The following is a 24,004-nucleotide window of genomic DNA, read 5'->3' as shown; positions in this document are numbered from 1 at the left end:
GGTGAGGGAGGCTGCTGGAGCCTGGAAGACACCAGATTAAATATTAAACATTCAAAAAGACGATCAAATTGATGCCCTATAATACTCTGCGGCTGATGCTGCATTGCTTATTCTGCTACTCTCAGCCCTCTGCAGCCTGGCACTATTGTATTCTTGTTTACAATGTATAGCAACAGTTGACTTGTAAACAGACACTGTATACTGCTGTTAATTGTTGCTTTTATATATATATTTATATATGCTTAGACCTGCTTGTATGTATATAATAGTTAAACGTTTTCTATCTTCACTCAGCTTCTTTGTCCTGACCTGCGTCAAACTCCCAATAAAGCTGATTCCGTTTCAGAGCTGCTTGATTTCACAATAAAGTGTTTTGGAGGACTCTCTGGGCTTGAACCATACACATTTCTTTGTTCTTGCCTGATGATGATGATGGTGGTGGTCTAGAAGAAGACAAACAGAAAACAGCTGAGGCCTTTGAAGCGCACAAATCCCTCCTATAAATATTAAAAACTCCCGCCCCCATGACATATCTGATTGGCTCGTGAGTGTAACAGCTCTGCTCCTATTGGCTGCTAGTGACATAGCTCGTGCAGCAGCTACACGTGAGGTTGATGTTGCATTCAGGCCCCGTGAGGGGAGACTGGAGACGGCTCTCTATCGCCAGAAAATGTTGTTTCTGTTGAGCTTTTACATTTAGAATTCAACTTCCTGAGTTTGACGCCAGAAGCCAATTACCAAAGTCATCAAGTTCAGCTTTCTAAATTTCGATGTCAACAAATCACAGATTTTTTTTTAAAATACCTGTGTCCTGCCTCACTTTGGTGGTACAAAAACAACACGACTACTTGTTGGCAGTGCAGCAGTTTGTTTGGAAACATACACGGGGATGTTTCACTGTTCGAGTGGATGTGTGTCGGGCGTGACAAAGCCGCTTCCATAAAAACAAGTGTGTGTTTCCAGAAAACTCCACTGCACGTGAATGCAGCGCGAGCTCCAGCCGGTTCGAACCAGTGCGGCGCGAGATTCTCGGTGTCATCTGGCTGTCAGCGCTCGTGCTGCTGCGATACACTTTAATATCTGTTGTGCCCCCACAGTGAAGAGCTGCACCGACAATTAGGCCAAATGCAGTTCATGTGACAAAATTAAAAACAAAAACATACATAGTAAAATACAGAAAAATCCATCCATAACCATCAATACGTGTAAATAAAATGACGCATTTAAATAAGCCCCGAATATCTAAAGTATATTTACTGTATTGCAAAAATAACAATACACATGCTACTGATAACAAGTGAAGACATAGTGTGCTGTTTGTAAGTGGGAACTTGAGGGAGCCCATTCAGATCTTACAGAGGCCACATACGAACCCGACCTGACTTCATCCTGAACAGAAATGCATTTCGTTCATGCAGGCGTTTATTATTATTGTATTCCAGTGTGCTAAGTGCTGCTAATTACTGTACAGAAATGACCCCTAAACGCCGCCCTGCTATTCTCTATGACATCGCCGACTGTTTTTGTCCGAATAGGAACTTGATGTCACTCATCGCCCCCGGCACTGAGGACCGTGAAAAATAAAGATGACATGACCCGCGGGGTCCAGACTTCACTTCAGATTTTGTGTGTTTCTTTGGGAAGTCGATCCGCAGATCATCGCACTGAGAACAATAAGACAAAGTATATTGCGGTGAATGAAGATCAGCGCTGGAACTGGTCTGAACTGGACTGAAATCATCCGCACAATACACCCCTCCACCACCAACCTCAATCTGCATCTCCCACCCCCCCTCCCCGCGCACAGTCAAGTCAGACATAACACAACACAGGTGTTCCGGTTGCTAGTTTAAAAATAAAAGTCTAATGAACGTTTGCTGCCTTGTGAGCGATAGAAGAGCGCCAATGCGACCCTGACATTTTATTTTGAAGGGCCTCCCTGCGCTCTTCCGGTATCCAGCGTATTGTTTATCGGTGGTTTGACGCACAGCTACGCAAGAGGCGCTCAGCTGTTCGGTATCAACAACAGTACGAGGAATTACCATCACATAAACAAAGACAGTTAACTAGCAACTGGCAACAAACAGGCGGCCAGCTGCACGAGCCCCCGCTGCTATTCTGCGGCCTCGCGACTGTTCCTGTGAGGTCGCGCGGTTTTTCCTGTTAGAGATGAAATCTTAACTTTCAGGCTGCGCTGACTGCACGCCCGACCGTGGTCTCCGTGCCCGAGCAAAAACATAAAGGGAAACGGAAGAAGTGGTCTGCCTGGTGGGGGACAATGAGCAACAGTAAACAAGTCAGCTTGGCCTGATCTGATCTGATCTGATCTAACTGTGCAGAATCGGCACCGTGGCTCAGAGGAGGGACAATGACCAGAGGATAAAACCACAGATAAGACTCTGAAGTTGTTGCAGCTTCAGTTTCCTCCCTGCAGCCACCGAACAAAGACAGCACGGAGAGGAAGCTGGCTCAAAGAAACCATGCATGCGATAGGTGGTTGTCACTGTGAGATGGTGATTCCTCCTGTGAAGCATGCCAAAACATGAGTCAGCCTGTCCTCCCGTGGAGTGCAGGGTGACAGAGCTCCAGTGTGGAGCATCCTTGGTGCGCGGGCAGCCTACCTGAGCCTGTGGATCCAGTAACAGAGACGCTCTGTCCTCGGTCAAATCTGCCCCTGCAGGTCCAAATGTCCCTCGACGACAAACACCCAGAGCAGCGAAGGAAATTCACACGTAGGGCGTCTCTTTGGCTTCTTTGAATCACTATTTCTACCCTCATCCCTCATTGTCGCCGCTTTATAGCAGCGCAGGAGCGATGCACAAACACCGCCGCCTCCCTATTGGCCCGTGGCTGAGCTAGAGACCCGCCGGAGCCAATCAGAGCGCGGCAATATTACATGTGTGTGTTGTTTCAACACTGAAAAATTGTTGGGGAGACAGTCCGGTTAGGTATGTTTGGACAATTTGTCCAACTTTTGTCCCGCTTGTACTTTGAAACAAAGTCAATGTTGTCAACATGACATTTAATTATGTAGCTGTTATAAAAAGGCGGGAATACAAGCCGATACAATCACTAAAACTTGGCAGAAGGCAAATGGGACGTTTTAACTGAAAGGTAGTTTTTAATGTTTACTGTTATTCAACGTAATTGAGAGCGAATACATCCTAAAAATGTCCAAGAGCATGATGTGATTATACAGGCTTGTACAATAACAGAACCCTTTTCTGTGCTGAAATGGTCCCATTCTGCATTGAAGCATCTCTAAACGAGAGAGAAACGTCGGAGTCAGGGTGAAAAGTCTCAAAATCTCAGTGAGGTCTTTGTTCTGATTTGACCATTTAGGACATGAGCTGCCACCTATAATCCTTGTTTTGTGTGTGCAGCACATAGGGCTTCCATAAGCACTGCTGCGGCACCTACAGTATATGTCGGCTATAAATACTCCCATCAGCATGTGAGGTGACTCACTGTTTACTTCCAACTTCATGCCAAACTTGAAATTCCTAGAAATACAGGAGAGGAGGGTTCACATGGTCCAGTGGAAAGGACAGCTGAAAACAAAAACCACTGGGGGGGAATAGTCACGCCGAGGGCGACACCTAGTGGCAGCTTTAAAGAAGGCTGGTGAGGGTTTATGTTTATACTGTATGAGGCTCTGACACTAACTGTGTTTTATACTGAAAGCAGCTGCCTGCTGCTGAAAACGACGCAGTGAGAGTGAACCAAAACAGTGACGTTGCGGGCCAGACAGACAGACAGACAGACAGCCAGACAGACAGACAGACAGACAGACAGACAATAAGCTGACACTCACTATAAAGCTCTGTAAAGAGGAGGAAGAGCTGATCATTCCTGTGGGTTCATCAAGCCATGCCTTTCACATTGTCACATTGTTTTCACATTATATTTAGCTTATTATAAACATTATGATTATAGCTGCTTTAAAGGCACAGCAGTGTTATCAGCAAAATGTACTTTAAGTATCAAAAGTAAAAGGGTTGTATATCAGTGGATTCTGTTCCATTCCTTCCTGACTGCCAGTGGCAGTAAACACAGAGGATCTGTGTCCTCGTGCTGCGCACAGGTCGAGATCTTTCTGTAAACTAAGTCACGTGCTTACATGTAAACGTGCAGGCTACCTGTGTGTCCCAGCTATAAGTATATAAAATACATTCATGCATTTCTTCCGTTCCCCCTGATAGTGCTCACGCTTCACAGGGTGAGATTGTCCCATCACAGGGTCCTCCTAGTGGTCCCCAGGTGGCCATCAAGGATATGGTTCTCCACACTCCTCAGCCTGTTGGACGGGGATCCTTGCTGGGGATCCTCCCAGTAAGGATGGATCTCCTGTCCCGGCTGGACGGGATTGGCCACTCCTAACTGGCCTTGAGCCTTCAATTTGTGAGACAGAATTCCACAAGGACGGTTGGGCTGTGTTTTTGTCACGGTGCAGGGACAGGGGGGTTAGACCCAGTCTCAAGGAAGAGGGACAGGCACTGTCTAAACACTGGCTCTCCCACCGGGTTGTTGAGACAATCAAACAGGTAGACCTGCCACCTCAGATGTAATCTGTCATTCTACCAGGGGGGTGGCCACATCCTGGGCGGCAACGAAGGGGGTGCCACTGTCGGAGATCTGTGCGGTTGTGTCTTGGACAGCACCTTCTCAAGGTTTTATCGCCTCAAAGTTGCTTCTGGATCCACGCTAGCGTCAGCCAGTCTACCACTGGCGGCTGCAGTTGACCAGTAGGTGAGTCCCTCTTAAATGAATCGGAGAGGCCGAGTGTAGGCTGCCACGTGATATTTATATCTGGGACACACAGGAAGCCTACACGTCACGCATGTGACCTTGTTTACATAAAGATGTCGACCTGCCACTGGCAGTCATCCACTTTATATTAAAGTGACAAGCTGTCAGAGGAGTCAAGTGCAGTACTTCCCTCTAAAAATGTAGTAGAGTAGAACTACTGTTGAATCAATACTCAAGTAAAGTACAAATACCTCAAAACTGTACTTAATGCAGTACTTTAGTAAATGTTACATTCCACCGCTGTTGATGGATTAAAACACGGGGACTCCAGGGCACAGACCCAGGGGCCCAAGGGGTCAGGAGGCCACTAAGCCAGAGCCTCTTTATGAAGGGACTATTAAACATTTCTCTCAGAAAAGTCAACGCACTCAGTCAGAAGTAGGGATGTTGAAATCTAGCATTCTTTCTACTATTTTCTGGTGAAGCTGGATTTACTTAACTTCTACAGGGTTTGACTTTCGAGAAGGAGCTGGATGACCTTTTGACAGTAATCTAGGCCAGGTTCTTTTTCTCTTTACCTTATTCATTGACCTCATTATCATGTTGCAATATTCTGTTTTATTGTTGCCTGTGCTTGTGCATTGAAATAGAAATATATTCTAAAAATGAGTAGTGATCACCGCATCATGTTTTTATCCTGATACCAGTCCTTTAATATTATATATCTTCTCACCCAACGTCTGACCAAACTGATCTGTCCAATCATCCAATATTTATTTCATCATATACATTTTTTTGGGTTTATTTTTTCCCAACATAACACAACCTATATTCAAATGAATAACAAAATGACGGACAGAGGGATAATTCATCTTTAAGAAATACAACCTGCATCCAATGTGTCCTATAAAACAGTCAAAAGGCATTTCTGCTTCCTATTTACGTGACATCAGACAGTAAATTAGCGTCAACGTGTCCCTTAATCCAGACTATTATACCCCAAAGTGTTATTAAGGCTATTAACTTTGAAACGTAGAATACAAAAGTTTCATTAGTTACACACACACAGCTGAACAGGAACGAAGAAATGAAGCACAAACTCACCAGTTTGTGTTTACTTTTCAAATTTATTTTTCAAATCTTTAGTATCTTATCTTTTAGTGTGTTGGCATAATTATACATTGGTGTGGTGCATACAGTAAGTCAGGACTGATAACAGGAGTGCATCTGTAAATCAATATAGAAACGTAGGATTTGGTTTGAATAAAGCTTATACACAAAGAGGGAGGAGACCTTCAGGTGCTGCAGGGAAACGTTTAGAAATGGCTCGACAACCGTCATCAGCCAAGAACCAGACTCTGTCAAGGAGGTATTTCTCTTAGAATTCCACACAAATCTGTCGTATTGCTATCCAACAAGGCACGTGAACAAGTTTGCGTCAACAAACAATACTAAAAGCTTTTTCTTCCCCAAATGTTTCACGACATCAAACCTCACTTGGCTTGAATCTCTCATTTATAACACAGAACACAAACTGTACATATAGATCTCCCTCCTTGAAAAAACAACTAGATAACATTCAGAACTGACATCATAATATCATAGAAATCATACAACACAGAATCACTATAAATCGACAGTCGGGTCTTTGGCTAGTATATTTTAAGTGCAGTCGCACAGTCCTGCCTCGGCATATTGCACCCGCCTCGCCACCCAGAGCCGTGCAGAGAAAAGGTTCTGTCATTGAGCGAGGTCTGCGGAAAAAAAACACACAAAAGCAATCTTGGAAACATTTTGGAGCTCCTCTCAAAAGTTTTCAATAACGCAACTTTTTCAGGATCAGTCTTTGGTCAGAGTTAGGGTGAGACAGAGATGTTGTTGTTTTTTTGGTCTATAGGAGGCACTTAACCTGAACTGGTGTAATATCTTGAAGGGTGTATAAATATTTTATTGGTGTCATGAGGTTAAGTTATGGTTTTTAGGGTCACACGACAAATTAGATAATTCTCTACCCTGAAAAGGGCCAAATTCTGGACAGAATTCTGGTTATAATTTGCTTATAGTTTCTGGCACTAAAGGAATAGTTCAACATTTTGGGAAACGCACTAATGTGCTTCTTTTTTTTGGCAGAGAGTTACATGAGAAGATTGATACGACTTTCACATCTGTGCGTTCAATATGAAGCTGAAGCCAGGAGATGGTTAGCTTAGCTTAGCTTAACATAAAGACTGGACAGAGGTGGAAAAGTATAGCCTGGCTCTGTGTAGGTGGATTTTTTTTTTTAACCTTTGGACAGAGCCAAGCTAGCTGTTTCCCCCTAAACTAAGCTAGCCGTCCGCTGGCTGTAGCTTCATATTCAGCATACAGACAAGAGACTGGTATCAATCTTGTCATGTAACTCTCAGTAAGAAAGTGATTACGCTTCCCAACATGTAAACATCTCCCACTTAAACATCTAGACAATACATGGCTTCAATCTCAAAACCGCCTGGCCTTCACGTGCATTTATCTAAGTGGAAGTACACCAAAAATGGAGATATACATTGAATTAAAAAAAAAAAAAAAAAGTATTGGTCAAACCCTGGTCAGGTGTAGCCATCAGACCACAGTCTGACAGAAGCTCCAGTTTACTATGACAGACGACGGGCAGGTCAGGGAGGAGGGCCGGAGAGGCAAAGCAGAGAGGAGAGGTGGAAGAATGGAGGAAATGTAGCCAGAGAGAGAGAGAGATGCTGGGGCCATCGACCGAGTCAGAGCATGTGATGTGCTTCTGAACAAGGGAAGACTGCTGTACAGGTCAGAGGACGGCGGGTTTCTATCTACACTTAACTCGACTCGTTCTTGTGCTGAGTGTCATGGTTTTCAGGTATCACTACACAGCTAAATTAGTCAAGGGGAAAGGCACAAGCGCCCGGGGGTCAAGACAAACGACTGCTGCCTTCTGTCGTCTTTCTGTTCACCTTTCTCTTGCCTTTTCTCACATACTTTGTTCCTTTCTGCAGCATTTACACACTGTATGCCGTTTATTTATTGGAGTGAATCCCTCATGACAAGCTTCCTTCTTATTCCGACACAGCACAAACAGATTTTAAAAAATATATATATATTCAGTAGTACATCCAACTATTTATTCTGTTTTAGTGAGCCACTCTGACACCAACCAGCCCTTTTTGTGCCAAAGCACCACCATTTGATCTAAAAGTGGTTCTTCCTCATCCCCGAACCTCTCAGCAGCTGTCCTACATACTTGTTCAACACACCTTCACGCTTCGATAACAAGCCATCCGCCCCAGTTAGAAAAGTCATGTCAGCGAGACCATCAGGCCGGTAAGTCAGGCAGAAAAAGTAAACAGGAAAGAAAGAGGCAACAGGCAACCCTGATTTTCAACAACAATCCCCTTCTTCTCATTGTTGTCTCTTACTCTGACTCTTCCCTCATTGTTTTCTTGTTCCCAAAATAAAGCACAATAAACACACATGGTACAAGAAAAATGCACCAAAATATTTGTTATTCCTTGGCCTCATATATAAAATCAGAATATTCAAACAGCAACAGTATTAATCCCAAAAATATAATATATAAACATAAATATATCAATTAGTTTTGCTGGATTTTTATTTATTTATTTATTTTAATTGGAAGCACATGTCACCCGTGTAGTGACAGCTGGCATCTGATTGGCTTAGGCAGAGCGGGGTCTGCGGTCGTGTGATTGGAGGATGGGAGAGGTGAGGAGGACGTAGGTCCGGGCGTGTCGTCAGAGAGGCCATCATCTGGAGTTCAGCCTGGGAGCCGTCTGGAAAACATCCAGAGGAGGAAAAACATCACGGCGGAGGTCGACACAGTGACTTCTATTCTTCGGACCGAAGCAGGAAGTAACCCCACAACAACAAGAACTTCAGTAAAAAAAGATGTGTGAAATATCACAACACTGATGTCTCGACTGATAAGGGCCTTTTATTAGAGCTAGTTAATAATTTGTATTGTTTTGTATCAGACGTCTGCCTCCACAAATAGTCCCAGTGTGGTGTAGGAGGATTTTACAGTCCTTGAAAACTGTAAAATAAAACAACTTGCTAAAAACACCTAACTCAGCTTAGGGTAGAATTCTTTAAGTAGTTTTGTTGACAAAATTGTCAAATTGAAAGATATTAAAGCTGCAGTCATATTTGTTTTAGTCACTTGGGGGCAGTGCTGTGACAAACTGTAATCACAACATTAAAAGGCCCTGAAAACGGATTTCCTCAATCAGCGGTGAAGTTTTCAGTGTGTTCAACGTCTAATAAATAATTACTAACAACGTTTTTTTACTTTCATCGTTGCACATTTACTAATGAATATTTAATATTATAGAATAATATTTGACTGTGTTTTAAGGGGCTTTAACATGTTGGCAAAAAAGCCATCAGCATTCATCTGGAGTCGTGTTTGTGCCCACCCAACAAAAGAAGCTGTTTTTGGTCTCAGCCAACTCCTGAGGGAAATATCTGGCTCTTTAGCTGCTAAATGCTCCACTGTGGTCAGCAGCTAGTTGCTAACTTTGTCGGTCTAAAGTGGGTTCATCAAAGCAATTTCCCTGAAAACAGCTGGCAGCAGCTGCTGGAAACAAGGCTGTGCAGAACTGAGGGGAACTGCAGCCGGGTGATAATCCTACGTAGATTTGTCACCATTAGCTCCGCGTTTCATCATTTCACGTTGTCATTTGACCCATCGTAAAAATATTGATTACTTTAAATAGTATTGCAATGTATCAACTATTGGATGCTACCTTAGAACATCCGCATTCATGTGTATAACTATGTAACTTGATGAAGGTCTGCATTAAACAGCATCCTGTGTGCTGTTCTGTCAGTTAGGTATTTGCTATTCCATTTGGAAGGACTTTGCCATCTGACTGAACGAGACTGAGGAAGATTGAGCAGACTCACCACAGACAGGTGTCCGTTCTTAGCCTTGGCGACCAGCAGTTCAGATCCGGGCGTGAAGTCTATGATCCCCTCTTTCCCCTGACCCACTGTAAACTTTATACTGGAGGAGGAACAGAGGGACAGTTAGACAGCTCTTCCTGCCTTTTACCACGTCCTACCTGCAGATGCTTGAGTGTGTAGGAGTCGAGATATATTTTGAACAAGTGTTATACTGCTGTTAGCATTATGTAAGTACAAACACACAGAATAACAGGATGAGGCTTTACTTAAAGTGCACAGTGTCACTGTAATAACTAACAAGCCAAGTGCACGTTCAAGGTGTTTCTGCTTCCCACCTGCCCTGGTTGATGTTGATGCTGTTTATTTTGTCGGCACAGATCCCAATCTTGGTCAAGGTCTCAATCACGTGGTCACTCTGCAGGACCACATCTCCCTGGGAAGAAGCCATCGAACAGATACTCAGATTTACAGTTATACAAAGCTACATGAGGTCTTTTCTTGTTCCCGTGTAATGATTCTTTTATAATCCGTCTTTGGTTTCACCTTCTGTTTGTTGTCATCACTGGGCACGTGCAGAACAAACAAGCCGTCACTGAGAGAGCTGACTGAGATACCTGCAGGGGAGGGGCAGTTTTAATAATGAACCAAATGCTGAAACAACCCCCTTTTTGCAAATGATGACCGGCAGTTGACCTCTGACCTTTCAGAGCTCCGTAGTCGATGCGCTGCTTGAGTTTGGCCTCCTCTACGATAAAGGCACTGTTGGCAGTGAGGAGCAGCTGGCGGGGCCGAGCCTTGTAGCCTTTTCTGTCGTACTTGGTGACTGGCACTGCGTACTGGGAACAGAGGGACGGCGGTCAGAACACCCGGTGAATACACTTACAGACAGCTTGTAACTTTTGTTTTTGCTCGACTTACCTTCATCTTCTCACTGCCCAGAGTCTGCAGCACCTTGGGGTTAATGTCCTCACCATCTGAACGAGAGGAGACATGCTGGTAAAATCTTTTTAGCCTGTCGAAGTTTCACAAATTTGTTGCGTAGTGGGAAAAGTGTCTTACTGAGTCTGGTGCTGACAAACAGCTTGGGCACGCTCTGTGGGTAGTTGTCCTTCTTGTCCTTGAAGATCTCACTGGCCATCATCTTCTGCTCCATCTACTCAAACAGATTAGATGACAGTGACGCAAACGAACAAGAAACCTGACAGTCGGATTACAAAGAGCGTGTCTTGTCTCGCTGTTCTTGGTGACGGGACAATATTCACCTGGTGTTTCCACTCTGGACTGATCTTCTTGCAGTAGCTCCACACCATGTTCTGCATGCACAGCTGACGCAAATGCTCCGATGCCTAAAGACAGACACAATACACATTAGCTCTGCTGGCAGTGGTGTCATATATATGTGGAGTTCAACTATGATAGTGAGTATCGGTACCAAATATCAGGTCTGATCCATAACGGTCTCAAAGGGTCTTAAGCTTCAACAACACATCCTCTATTTTTGACTGTCCTCACAGAAGAATGTGATGTGACCTATTACTGTTCCGACATTCAAGTCAAGTGCACTATGACGTTGACCTACGTGTGTGTGTGTGTGTGTGTGTGTGTGTGTGTGTGTGTGTGTGTGTGTGTGTGTGTGCGTGCTGTAACCCCACCTCAGTGAGAGCAGCTGGAGGTGTCGGCCAGCTCTTGTCCAGGACGTTCTTGGGCAGGTTCCTGCGCAGCGTCATGAGGAAGGAGTAGCGCACATAATCCAGGAAATACTCGTTCTCTGGACAGCGCTCCCTGTGGCGGTAGATGAACCCTTTGATGAACCTGAGGATGGGATAGAATTTTTTTAAAAAAAAGATGTAAAAAAGGGTTTTACAAAATCTGCACATATTATGCTCATTTGAAAATCCCACGTTAGCACACATTTTCTTTCTGAGGAAGGTTTATTTATCACACAGTGAGTGTGTTGTGCCATCTGCTGGTCTGGTCCTGTATGGTCTGTACCTGCGGATAGTATCAGCAGCCTGTCGCCTGCGCTGGGCCCTCCTCCTGGCCAGGATCCCTCTCCACCACGCCTGGATGGCAATAGCTGCAAGGTACATTACAAACATAATCACAAACAAATACATTTCAACGTACAAAGAAGTCGATGAGGCTGTGAAACAGACTCTAAAATTCTAAATGATCCCACTGAAGTTTCCTCACCTGAGGTTCTGAGTTTTTGGTACTTGGACTTCTGGCTGTAGCCTCTCCATCCTGCCTGCAGCTTGGTGGCTGTGGGGAAAAGAGAAAGGAGACAAATGGTTTGAGTCTGTGGAGATGCTGAAAATATTAGGCACAAACCATCAGCTGCTTCAGAGGCTCTCACCGAGACTGTGTTTCCTGGTCTCTAGAGCTTCCTCAGTGGCAAACAAGGTCTTTGGAAAACGGATGAAGATTTTGGACCTAAAGGGTTGAGTTTAAAGTAAAACATGCATTGAATCAAATACATTGCATACAACATTACATTACTTGTAGTGCTTTACAAAGATGGTTTACTGCAGTTCAGAGTCAAGAAAAAGTTACAAACATCATAAAAGGGCAAAGAAGGGAAAAATAAGTTTGAACATGTAAAAAAATGCATGTTTAAAAAGAACAACTTCTTAAGCTTGCACTTAGTGATCTGAGAAAACGATTTGACTGACTCATATGAAAGTGTACATTTTATCTGCGTTGCTGACCTGCCCAGTTTGTACTCCTCAGGCTTGTATCCCAGGTGTTTGACCAGTGTGGCCACTCCATCGGCCAGTTTCCCCTGCCAGTTAGGCCATGTGTCTGGACACAGGGATTTATACCTGAACAGACACAAAACACTGGTTCAGGTATGAAGCTTACAGGTTAGAAGCACATATTTAAGGCAAAAGACCTGGGTTTAAATCCCCACCACTTCTACAGCTCAGTGATCTGTACCGGCATCACACAAGGAAGGAATAGAAGGCCTCAGTGTTAGCGCCGAAACTATAATAATAATAATAATAATAATGATGATAATGAAATGATTGTTCTCTTTTCTTTTTGATTTACAGTTTAGGAATAAAGCTGACACTCTTATTCAGGGCAATGAATGTGTTAGTAGGGGATCAGTGTCTTGCTCAGGTCATTTTGACAGAACACATCCTGGGACTGATCCTGAACCCTTCCCATTGTATAAAGACAGGAAACCAAGACCTGCTGCACCTGGAGGAATAATACTACTGGTGCAATGTGTTAATATATGCCCAAATCAGTAGTTCTTTGAGAGCGCTTCAGCTACCTGTGAGTCAAATAAGTTACACCTGAACCCTTTACTCTGGATGTCTTCTCATGTGCCGCTTGGCTCTGTGTGTCTAATCTGGACCACTTGACTGAATTGAGAGAATCATATTGGTTGAGTACTAGAAGACAATAAAATGACACATATAATTGAATCTCTGATCACCTCTGTAGGAAGACCTCGTAGCGCCGTCTGTAAGCAAAACCGGCTCTCCTCACCCTCAGATTCTCCATCAGCCCCAGGTACTTGACCTGGTGACGGATCAGCACCTCGTCAAATCGAACTGGGAGAGGAGGAGAGGGGGGGAGAAAGTGGGAGAGGGAGACGGAGAGCAGGGTCAAATCAGTCTGAGCAAAATGTAAAGTCTGTTGGACAAAATGAACCAGAGAAAACCAGTAAATGCTAAACAACAGAAGTAGGAGTGACAAAGGACAGAGAAACAGTGTGAGACTAACAAAAGGCCAACTGTGGAGGGAAACAAAGGCCGGCCTCGATATACTGACGACCACACGGAGCGTAACACTGCGGCCACTCACGCAGCTGAGCACAAACTGTTTTGGTTGGAATTAGCGAAAGCACAGGATCAACGTGATGTTTTTGGGAAAATATTAGCTTGTTGACGCTGCTAAGCAGCTTCAACTGTGTTGACAAGAACTGTTACATAAAACTGGGCTTCAACCACTGAAAACCATTAGTGTGTGGAAGCAAATCATAGCCATAATAATTCGAATCAAATGAGTATGTCATTTCACCTTGTGCAATCTCAAAGACGTCAGTGAGAGAATGCTGAATATTGTTCAAAAAATGACAATCATTCAACGAAATTCAGGCACCAAATTCCCAGATCAGGGCTACGAAGGACGGCCTGATGGAATCACTGAGACCTCTGTGCTACTATGTTATGAGTCAGCTGTGTGTTGAATACAAGAGGAAGTAATGTATCTCTGGTAGCCTGGATGTTTGAATGTGGTGCTCTGAATCTCACCAATCCACTTTATGACTTGACCTGAATTTCTCTTAATCACGATTTGACTAATTGAATTAAGGCAACACGAATCGTTTTTTGAATGACACTTGAACTGGAAATCACCTTCTGGGAATTTCAAACAACATAAATGCAGCTTTTCAAAGTCAAACATTTTAATGCTATAAATTCAGTGATATTAAAATTTCAACTTTAAGTATTCGGCAGTGATTAGAATTCTTGTTAGCGCACACATTTTTCTTCATTGTGGAAACAACGATAACAAAAGCTACTGGCTTCAGAGGGTACTGAAGAGTACTGAGGAGACACTTTGATAATCCAGAATGGAATCACGAGGAACAATTTCATCTGGGATGTAATGCACACACTAGTTGTCAAATAACTGAATGGTTTTTGGTTTCTGAATTGAGGTGTTTTGTGGTCTGATTCAGCCTGATAGCTCGATATCTGAAAGGATACTCTAAGCATTTCTGCATTCCTACCGTGTACCATACTCAGCAAAAAACAAGACTTGACTTCATACCTGATTGCTTGGAGTCATTGGGCTTGATGCAGCGGACGTACGACGGCTCCTTCGACATGAGGATCTCCATGAGTTTCGCCAGACTTGCTTTGAACTGGGTGGCCGCCTGGAGGGGCAGACACAGACAGACAGACAGACGACGGACGAAAGCTGGTTAGGACGGGATGAAGAGGTGAGGGTGAGAGAGGAACCGAAGGAGAAGACTTAACAGAAGGGAGAAACCGAAGAGGAGAAGAGTGTGTGTGTGTACGCAAAATCGAAGCCCGCAGACAGAGACGGTGACCTAAGAAGAGCTACGCATGCAGAGGGTTGGCTGATGTGACTGGCAGTCCGGTACAGACTGAACACTGGGCCCAGTGTGGAGGACTGGGACTCCAGCTTGCCTGTGTGTGTGTGTGTGTGTGTGTGTGTGTGTGTGTGTGTGTGTGTGTGTGTGAGAAGGGCATACAAGTGTCAGGGCATTCCTCAGTGAGTGGGAGGCCGCAGAGAATCCCCATCAGACTGCCCACTCAACAACCGGAGAGAGGAAACACACCACTGTTTGTTTTGCTGTGGGAAAGTATGTTGGGATGTATGAGAGTATGATCTGTAAGAGTGTGGAAGAGAACACCTCAGGACACAAAGAGGGAATACATGCGCGCACACACACACACACACACACACACACACACACACACAAACAAACAAACAAGGTATCTCACCGTTTCTGGGCGCTTCTTGTCACTCAGCTCCTCCCTGTCGAAACACTGCGTCAGGATCTTGTTCTCTGACATACACATGACCTGCAAACATACACAAAAGACCTTTTTTAACCTTTGGATGGGGAAAACACTGTGCAACGTTCCACAAATGTATCACGTTATCAAAGTGAAATACAGTTTGCTGCTTTGTCTTGTAATCCAAATCTGCTGTTGATTTTAAACGCAGTCTCACCTCTTTTAAGTTCCTGAAGAGCAGGTCGTTGTTCTTGTCCAAAAACCCTGAATGAGACAAATGAGAATGAGAACTTGATTTTTGATACATTAAGCGCCCGGAGAGGAGTGTGCACTAAGTCCCTCCATTCTTACTTACTGTTGCTGCGCTTGCTGAGCTTTCTGTTCTCGCACAGCACTTTTACAGTTTACTACGATAAAAGCCGCAGATTTACCACCAAAAATTCGTGGTCATTTTTGAAACAATGTCACCTCGAGCCGGCCATTGTTGATTTTGTCTGCTGAAATGAAAGTTCCCGCTACCAGACTTTAGCAGCTGCGGCTAGATAGCTAATTAAGCTGACATGAGCTGGATGAGTTGGTTGAAAAGCGCCGCCTCGGGCTGACTTTTTAATGTTTCCAGTTGACATGTGAACTTGTAAAGTCTTAAATAAGCACTTGACGGCTACTGAAGATTGAGGCTAAAGCTAACATGTCCCAGGAAAAAAGTCAGCAGTGGATGATCCATGTAGATCATGTCCAGAGGACAGGGACACTCTGATATAGAAGCATCCAGGACAGGAAAATACTCCACACAGTGGATGTGCTAGTCTGAAACTCAGAGCAGCAGACGGGTGAGTATACCGTGACTACGTTGTTGTACTGATGAAATTAGAGCTAGAAAATGTAGTCCAGGTAACTCTCACCAGGTCTTTATTAGCAGCCAGCCTCTATTTGTTTGTCTACTTGTTGTTTGTCTCATTTACTTGAGAACTTACAGTAACTCCCTTCACATTGTGACAAAAGTTTAAAATCAGGTTGTTTTGGTTTGAAGACGTGTTATATTTAACAAATGGTATTGGTACCTCCATGCCCAATCCACCACAACACCTAACATCCAAGGACTTGAGGTCACACTGGCCTTGTTTACAGCAGTGCACACACACACACACACACACACACACACACACACACACACACACCGTTGACATTGTAGTTGACCTCTCCAGCGTAGTGCAGCAGTCTGAATTCGTCACGGGCCATTACCTTCCGGGTCTTTGCATCAGCCAGCTTGTGACTGCAGAGAAGACACACACACACACACACACACACACACACACACACACACACACACACACACACACACACACACACACACACACACACAGCATGGATATATCAGTACATGGACTGGACACATATTCAATAGTTCAGAGTCTGGTACCACAAGCCAGTCAATAGCCAGACTTTAAAGTATTGTAACACCAAACTGCTTTGGGTATATTTGTGGTGTTGCAGTAGTTGTAGAAGACAAAAACAGGAATCAAACTAACGTGACAAAGTGTGGGTGTCCTCCCACAGTGTCCTCCAGCTTCTCTAAGAAGGTGAAGTCACTGGCGTCTCCAGGTCTCAGACACTCCTCATCCTGTGATGGGAAGACAGAAAGAGCAGCAATCAGTCATTGCTAGTCTATGTCCCCATATCATTTACATTAACATTAGGAGTTTGCACGAATGGCTATTAGTACTACCATCAAATCAATTCATTCATTACCTATTATACAGATGATACCAGTTTTTGCTTCTGAGTGACTGATGATAAGCCTCCAGGATTATTTCCTAAAATGTTGACCTATTCCTTTAATGTGTCACCTTATCTTGCCACATATCTTTGGTTGTTTTCTTGTCAGGATGAATTTAATAAGTCAGCTTTCTTTTGAGATCAAATTCTTAGTTTCTTAAGCTATGAGACCTCTGTAGCAGAGACAGAGCGCAGCGTGTCTCCTCACCAGAATGGAGATGATGCCTTTGAACTTCTCCTCCACCAGGTCACAGATGATCTTGTTGTTGAAGTACTGCACTGGCTCCCACTGCAAAGACACAAGCACTGTTTCGGTTAGAGATCATGAGAAAATAAACCCTGTCATGGATATTAACTGGCCTTGCCTGGCATAAATGAACATAATTACATTGTTTTTTCAAGAGTGTTTCTCTCACTGTATGAACTTAAAAAATGTATAGCACATACATTTTTCTAGAATTTATCAGTCTAAACCTGATACAATTAAAACTATTCTGAACTATTTAATGACCGTAAAGTCAATCATCTGCAGAATCCCAGGAATCCTGGCACAGCGACACGCTGCTCACCCACTTGCATGTGGACACACACATGAACACAGAGCTCCACGGGGGCCGAGTGCAGCAGCGTTAGGTTATGCTAGCACTAACAGCCACATCATTTCCACAGAGATGACAGAGAGCGCGGCCCACGGCCCTGATGTCAGATGATAATGGGCTCTTTGAGAGGTGCGTCCAAGTTTCTCCCACAACCTGCTCTCTGACCAGTGCATTTAGATTAGACTGAACAGAAGAGGCCCTTGTTCCAAAGAAGCAAAACAATATAAATGCAAGGAATATAAATGGAGCAATGACAAAAGGGAGCAACTGAGGAGAATATTCAAGAGAGAGATCTGGAATTAGATATCATCTTCTAATGCAAACCTCTTTTGACATGTCATTTCCTTAAGAGGTATCATTTAAGATTTTAAATGTGAATAAATAAGATACATAACTAACAATAACAGGGTTAAAGGCGTCATTTCTAATGGGGCAGCTTCTTCTAAAAAACATGTGCACTTACTGTAAATCACTTCACAAGCCTGTTAGTGCAACCAAGTGAAACAGCAGAGGGATAAATTAAATTACCAATTTCACATTGAAAAACACAACTGCAACAGCGATCACATTAGGAGCTCTTTGCAAAGCCTAAGCCCCGGCTGAGGGAGGAGAAATGGGGCGATAATGGATGGTGAAAACAAAATGTCAAAACCGCATGATAGAGCGCTGGAGAAGGTGGGACCAAAGGAAAACAACACATATACCCATATACAGAGTCCAGGTGTAAATGCAGTTAAGGTGCATTAACATCTGGACTAAACAACGGACACTGAGGGAGAGAAGAAAGCGATGTCTGACCGTGATGCCTTCAGCCTCGTACTCCTCCTGCTCTGACTTGAGGGTGAGCTCAATGAAGAGCTGCTGCAGCTTCTCGTTACAGTAGTTGATGCAGAACTGCTCGAAGCTGCAACACACAGCGACAAACACAATGCACAGGGTCATAAGCATGTTGTTGGTGGGTGACTGAGGGGCTGGTGACGGATGTTTAACTAAAGCCTCATTTTAATCTTACCATAATTCATACCACATATAAACATGGGGTACATAAACACTGTGTAGGTTCAGCTTGGAGGCTACATATTGACCTTATAGAAATTCTTACTGGGAAACTCTCAGCTGCCTGTCAGCATATGGAGTTCACTCAGGTTGCTTGGTAACCAACTGAGCAAACTCCAGCAGCCGATGAAGACCACGAGATGCAGCTGAAAGCTCCCGGAAAATTCCAGGCACCTTGTGCAAAGATTATTTCTTTTTGATCAAACTGCCTGAGTTAGTTTTCAGTATTTTTTGTTTTGTTCCATTACTTGAAGTTAAATAAGAAACAGTACAGTTGAGTTGGATGTCTGTTCTAAACTGCAGTCCGCTTTTAAAGAGGTGAGGTTTAAATTCAGCACGAACAAAAAGCATTAATACTGTACCTGTTGTTCTGGAAGACCTCGAAACCATAGATGTCCAGGAGGCCAATGACAGAGTAATTCTTGTAGGAGTCATCCTGTTAGAGAAACAGAACAAAACTCATCTTGGTATCTATTTGAAAGGAAAAACACATTAAGCCTTAAAATAAACCTTCTACTAAATAATCATGGTCAAGAAAGTGTGTAATAACTAACACAGTCATGACACCCAAAACAAGAATAAGATATTATTGATGTTATAATAATAATAATGGGTAATGTCCACAAGGTGGCGCCGTGCTGTAATAGATTGAAGGGGAGACACCAACATGCTCTGCACTACAGTGTTGGATAATCTCTGGATTTAGCTTGTGAGTGATTTCATGACAGTAACATAAGATGAAGTCAAAATGTATCCAACATTTAAATTTAGTGAAAACTATGTAGTCATACCAAGGGGTCACTGCAGTGACTACGTGTGTGTGTGTGTGTGTGTGTGTGTATGTGTGTGTGTGTACCATGTATGCCAACGAAGCGTTGATCTTGTTGACCAGCCAGGTGAAGGTGCGTCCATAGACTGCTTTGGACAAAGCATCCCGAGCTGATGACGCTTGCTCTAGGTTCAGCGGGCTCATCAACTGATGAAACACACACACACACACACACACACACACACACACACACACACACACACACACACACACACACACACACACACACACACACAGGCAGGAAGGAGAGAGGCCGAGTAGAGGCAGGCAAAGACAGACAATAAGAGTTAGAAAGGGTTCAGCAGGGACAGTTAGACAAGTTACAATATAATTACATTGGACCAGACCAGACATTACACAGACAGGAAAGCTTTGTATACAAACGCTTATCACACACTCGCACTACAATGAGAGTGTGTATCCAAACCTACCTCCTCTCCCTTGGCAATTATCTTCTTGTGTGTGAGTGCCTCCGTCAGCACTGCCCCATTCACTCCTAACAACTGGAAAAGCACAACAACTTTAGCACGCATTACAGTCACTCCAATGACATAGAAATGATCCGCAGTCCTGTAAACAGACAGACGTCACGCTGCTCAGCAGCAGTGACATCCTGGGGATGGTATCTGTTGATTATGTCTAATGACGTATAATTGGAAAATTGGGGCAGGAAGCAATGGGGGATGTTTTCCAAAGTATGATCCACATTTCTAAAGCAGACTATTCAAATGGATCTTAGTCTTCCCCATCATTTGTAGGATATATGGATATATGAATTCGCTTATTCGTGGTCATAGAATTTCAAACTCAAGTCCAAGCCATGTATTTATCAAGCGTCTTAGAGTATGAAATCAGTCCTAACTTGCCAAAAGTGAAAGCTTCATAAATAACTTCCAGTGCTCTTCTTAAGAGGAATTCTGAGATACTTGATAAATGCAGGCCCAGGCTCCCCCTGGCCTGTTTGGAGTGTTTATGAAACTGCTTGGTGCAGCATCTTACCCTGGCCAGGTACTTTATCTGTGTGTCAGAAGTGATGCAGGCATTGCCTTCTTCCCCGCCGTACTGCACATTCCCCAGGTGGAGCACGCTGGCGATTATGTTCAACAACTCCTACACAGAGAAAACACATGGAGGGAGGGGAAGGAGAGATAAGGACAAGAAAGAACAATATGGGTAGAAAAATAAGGAGGTGGAGAGCGGGGACAGAGAAGGGCACTCAGGAGGAGGGAGAGAACAAAGGTAAAGACATGAGAGGCTGCGGCACGATAAGATTATACAGATCTGAAGTTACTGCCGAGGCTATCTTTATGGCAGATAAGGGTGGCTTTGATAAAATTGGGTTACGAATCGAACAGGATAGGAATGTAGCAACATGCTCACCAAGTATCCCAGAGCTGCACACGCTCACACCTGCTCTTCACTCTACGAGCAGTGTGAGATCTAAAAAAGCTCTGGCAGCAAGCCCAGACTCATGAACATCAACCAAGACTCCCACGCTGAGCACAAATAAGTTCTCACCATATAATAACAGCCACACACACACAACTCTGTCTAAGAAACACTTTCAAATACGAACATCCACAGTGCAAGTCTGAAACAGAAACAGCCTCAGCCCCCTCAGGCACATGGACCACTTCACTGTTCATCGTAAAACTGTATTAATACACATAGTGGGAGTCGTGATGTCTATCATGGGTTGTTTTTTTTTAAGAATTTAGTAGTTATCAAACTACTGAAAATGCAAAGTATTCCGTGCAACATGTATAAGCTTCATACAGTCCTTAGAAATGTGGAGTAAAGGGCTCATAGCTTCCACCTGCTCTGTTTACTTCAGGAAAATAGAGAGTTTCCTCCTGCTGCACTACTTTGGGTGACATAAACAAACATGTCAGTCATGATTTACACAGTTTGGACTTGGTCCTTACCTCCACCTCGTCCTCGTTGAAGCCAATCACAGTCAAGGCTTTCCTCACCACCTTCCAATCACTGCGATCGTTGATGGAGCTCACTTTGGGACAGTTACCCTATGGAAAACACACACACACACACACACAAAAAATTATGAACAGACTACATATTTAAAATCTACTTCAGCTTTTTATTTCCTCGTAAAGTTCGGAGCATGCCCAGTAAATAGGTGCATGTGAAGTAAACACCTATTTATACGTGATGTAAACACCTTTTTCAACAAACACACACGAGGTGTTTTTGCTCAGTAGCTGTTGGTGTGTGTGTGTTCATTGAGGGGAGGGTTCAGCTAGTGCCTTAAGCCAGATTTGCCCCCTGAGGAAAGCTCCTCTCGCTGCACTGAGAGTCCCTGACTGAGAGCCTATTAACCAGAACTCCCACTGGGACACACACACACACACACACACACACACACACACACACACACACACACACACACACACACACACACACACACACACACACACACACACACACACGGTACAGACCAATGACTTATGACAGGATAGAGAGAGAGCAAGAGCGAGTAGGAGAAAGACATACTCCAACTTCTCTGCAGATGGTTACAGATGGCTTATATTCATCTGAGGGTTTCGCTCCAGGGCCAAAGGCGTGGAGAATGACTCCATATTCTATGAAGTGGCATTGTTGCAGGTTTACCCATCAACATTTACTTCCCTGGGCAATTAAGATATTCTATCCAAAATTTAAACCAGGAATCGGAAAAGACAGAAACACAAAACCCTGCACTGATGCACTTCAGTACAGCCTCACAAAGCTGCTAGCATGACTCTTAGCATTGTTGCCAATTTTAGACTGCATTTCACGAGGGCAAAGTTCTTGTAGGGCTGCTGTTGTTTAGAGAACATTAGAAAAGTTTGGCTTACTTTGAGTGGTGTGCTTTTATCTATCTCAGCTTTCTTTGGCTGGATGTATCAAGTGGTGCTGCCAAAATACACACCTGCACATTTTCAGCAGCAGTGCAATCAATATATCAGCTGTGGCTGCTGCTGCTGCTGCTGCTGCTGCTGATGCTGATGCTGCTGATGCTGAGGGCTATTATCACATAAATGCAGCTAATAAATACTGACGCTGAATGCACTACATACTCACATTGACCAGGTGCTCTTATTACTTCACAGACACAGAAATTTCAAGAGTTGTGAAGTGGCACGAATGCATTAAATCCAACTAAATCTCAGAACTTGTTAAGATAACAATTGGTGGGACGACCTCATAGTCTCAAGCAATGAAAGTACAGTTTTGTTCCTTTTTCAGAAAAAATGTATTCCGTTTATGAAAGTACTAAATACTCACTTTGACCAGGAACTGGTACTGCTGAGGGTTCCTCTCCAGGCCCAGGCGTCTCAGCAGGTCCTCCTCCCCTCCTTCGATCAGCTGATAGAAAATGTGGAAGTTCCTCTCCCCGTGGTTCTGGTGGACCACGCGGGATTTCTCCAGCAGGTAGTTGATGATGTGGCCTCCCACCGGGGCACCCTGCCGACGGGATAAAGGCCAGGGGGGGAGGGGGGAGGAAGAGGAGGAGGAGGAGGAGAGGGTAAGGCTGGGGTACTGAGGTGTGATGGAGGGTTGATATAGCATGCAGGTGCACAGGGATTTTGTAGTCCATAACATATTTTGTGTACCCACATAAAAGGGATAAAGGAGGGAGGAGTGATGTGATTAATTACTCTAAAAAAAATCTATGCAAAAGCGAATTGCTGTTACAGAAAACAAAGTATATTTACACTGTTAATATTACCATGCAAAACAACAGAGCCTGGATTTTCCTGTTTGGTTTTCAATATGTTGCGGTAGAAGACTTGCTGAACAGTGTTTACTAAAGTAAAGTAGCTGCCAGTGTAAATCAGACCATCCTGCTCACCTTGAAGTCAAACTGAATGTCCATGTACTTGCCAAAGCGGCTCGAGTTGTCGTTACGCAACGTCTTGGCATTGCCAAAGGCCTGGAGAGAAGATAGAGTGGGATAAAGAGTGGAGAGGAGTGATGATTGACGGATTACGAGGCAGAGAGATGACAGGAAACAGAGAGAAAAAGGGTGATAAAGACAGGATAGCAGATGAGGAGGTAGCAGTGAAACAAAGAGAAAACCACAGGCAGTGTTTGCATAGGACAGTAGCACAGATTACAGGGCATGGTGTACACTCACACACATATACACATCTGGAGAGCATCTGGCAGAGACACGCCAGACATCACAACAAGCACTTCGGTAAACTCTAGTACCTCTCTATTGCCTTCATCACCAAAACACAGAAACAATCACCACTCTATTCTTTACAGTGTGGCAAAAACATTTCAAATATATATCAAAATATGCGTTTGCATGTCAGGTTTGTTCAACCAATGTAGGTTTTTGAAAGCACATGTGAATATGGAAATTCACTGTTGTTTCTGATGACTCTCAATGAATCCTCTGAGGAAGCATTTAAACTATGGGACATTCAAACACTCCAATAAAATCCAGGATAATCAAATGAACTGCATTATAACCATCACAGTGGAGGTGAATAATACTGGCTGCACGTTCCACAATTTCCCCTCACTGACTTCAAGATGTTAACAGACTTTAT

The 24,004-nt window shown here is 43.8% G+C and overlaps 1 protein-coding gene across 1 annotated transcript in view; it reads right to left on the bottom strand.

Moving 5' to 3' along the window:
* Positions 1–5,856: 5,856 nt before the first annotated feature.
* LOC139285864 (unconventional myosin-Ic-like) overlaps positions 5,857–24,004 on the bottom strand; it is a 54,134-nt gene continuing 35,986 nt past the window's right edge. The window contains exons 5-32 of the mRNA XM_070906536.1: positions 23,296–23,376; positions 22,728–22,907; positions 21,368–21,466; positions 20,442–20,552; positions 19,874–19,945; positions 19,470–19,589; positions 18,976–19,049; positions 18,356–18,461; positions 17,167–17,247; positions 16,712–16,803; positions 16,361–16,455; positions 15,400–15,446; positions 15,168–15,248; positions 14,467–14,572; positions 13,124–13,241; positions 12,387–12,500; positions 12,035–12,111; positions 11,872–11,940; positions 11,671–11,755; positions 11,331–11,490; positions 10,941–11,024; positions 10,738–10,831; positions 10,597–10,652; positions 10,379–10,514; positions 10,222–10,292; positions 10,014–10,111; positions 9,679–9,778; positions 5,857–8,546 (exon numbers count right to left, since the gene is read on the bottom strand). Coding sequence (XP_070762637.1) covers positions 8,520–8,546; positions 9,679–9,778; positions 10,014–10,111; positions 10,222–10,292; positions 10,379–10,514; positions 10,597–10,652; positions 10,738–10,831; positions 10,941–11,024; positions 11,331–11,490; positions 11,671–11,755; positions 11,872–11,940; positions 12,035–12,111; positions 12,387–12,500; positions 13,124–13,241; positions 14,467–14,572; positions 15,168–15,248; positions 15,400–15,446; positions 16,361–16,455; positions 16,712–16,803; positions 17,167–17,247; positions 18,356–18,461; positions 18,976–19,049; positions 19,470–19,589; positions 19,874–19,945; positions 20,442–20,552; positions 21,368–21,466; positions 22,728–22,907; positions 23,296–23,376 — 2,634 coding nt within the window. The 3' untranslated portion in view covers positions 5,857–8,519. The remainder of the gene's footprint in view (positions 8,547–9,678; positions 9,779–10,013; positions 10,112–10,221; positions 10,293–10,378; positions 10,515–10,596; positions 10,653–10,737; positions 10,832–10,940; positions 11,025–11,330; positions 11,491–11,670; positions 11,756–11,871; positions 11,941–12,034; positions 12,112–12,386; positions 12,501–13,123; positions 13,242–14,466; positions 14,573–15,167; positions 15,249–15,399; positions 15,447–16,360; positions 16,456–16,711; positions 16,804–17,166; positions 17,248–18,355; positions 18,462–18,975; positions 19,050–19,469; positions 19,590–19,873; positions 19,946–20,441; positions 20,553–21,367; positions 21,467–22,727; positions 22,908–23,295; positions 23,377–24,004) is intronic.

The sequence above is a fragment of the Enoplosus armatus genome, chromosome 5 (genome assembly GCF_043641665.1).
Source record: "Enoplosus armatus isolate fEnoArm2 chromosome 5, fEnoArm2.hap1, whole genome shotgun sequence".
NCBI lineage: Eukaryota > Metazoa > Chordata > Actinopteri > Centrarchiformes > Enoplosidae > Enoplosus > Enoplosus armatus.
Note: the sequence above shows the minus strand (reverse complement) of the source record. Positions and strands in the feature narration are given on the sequence as shown.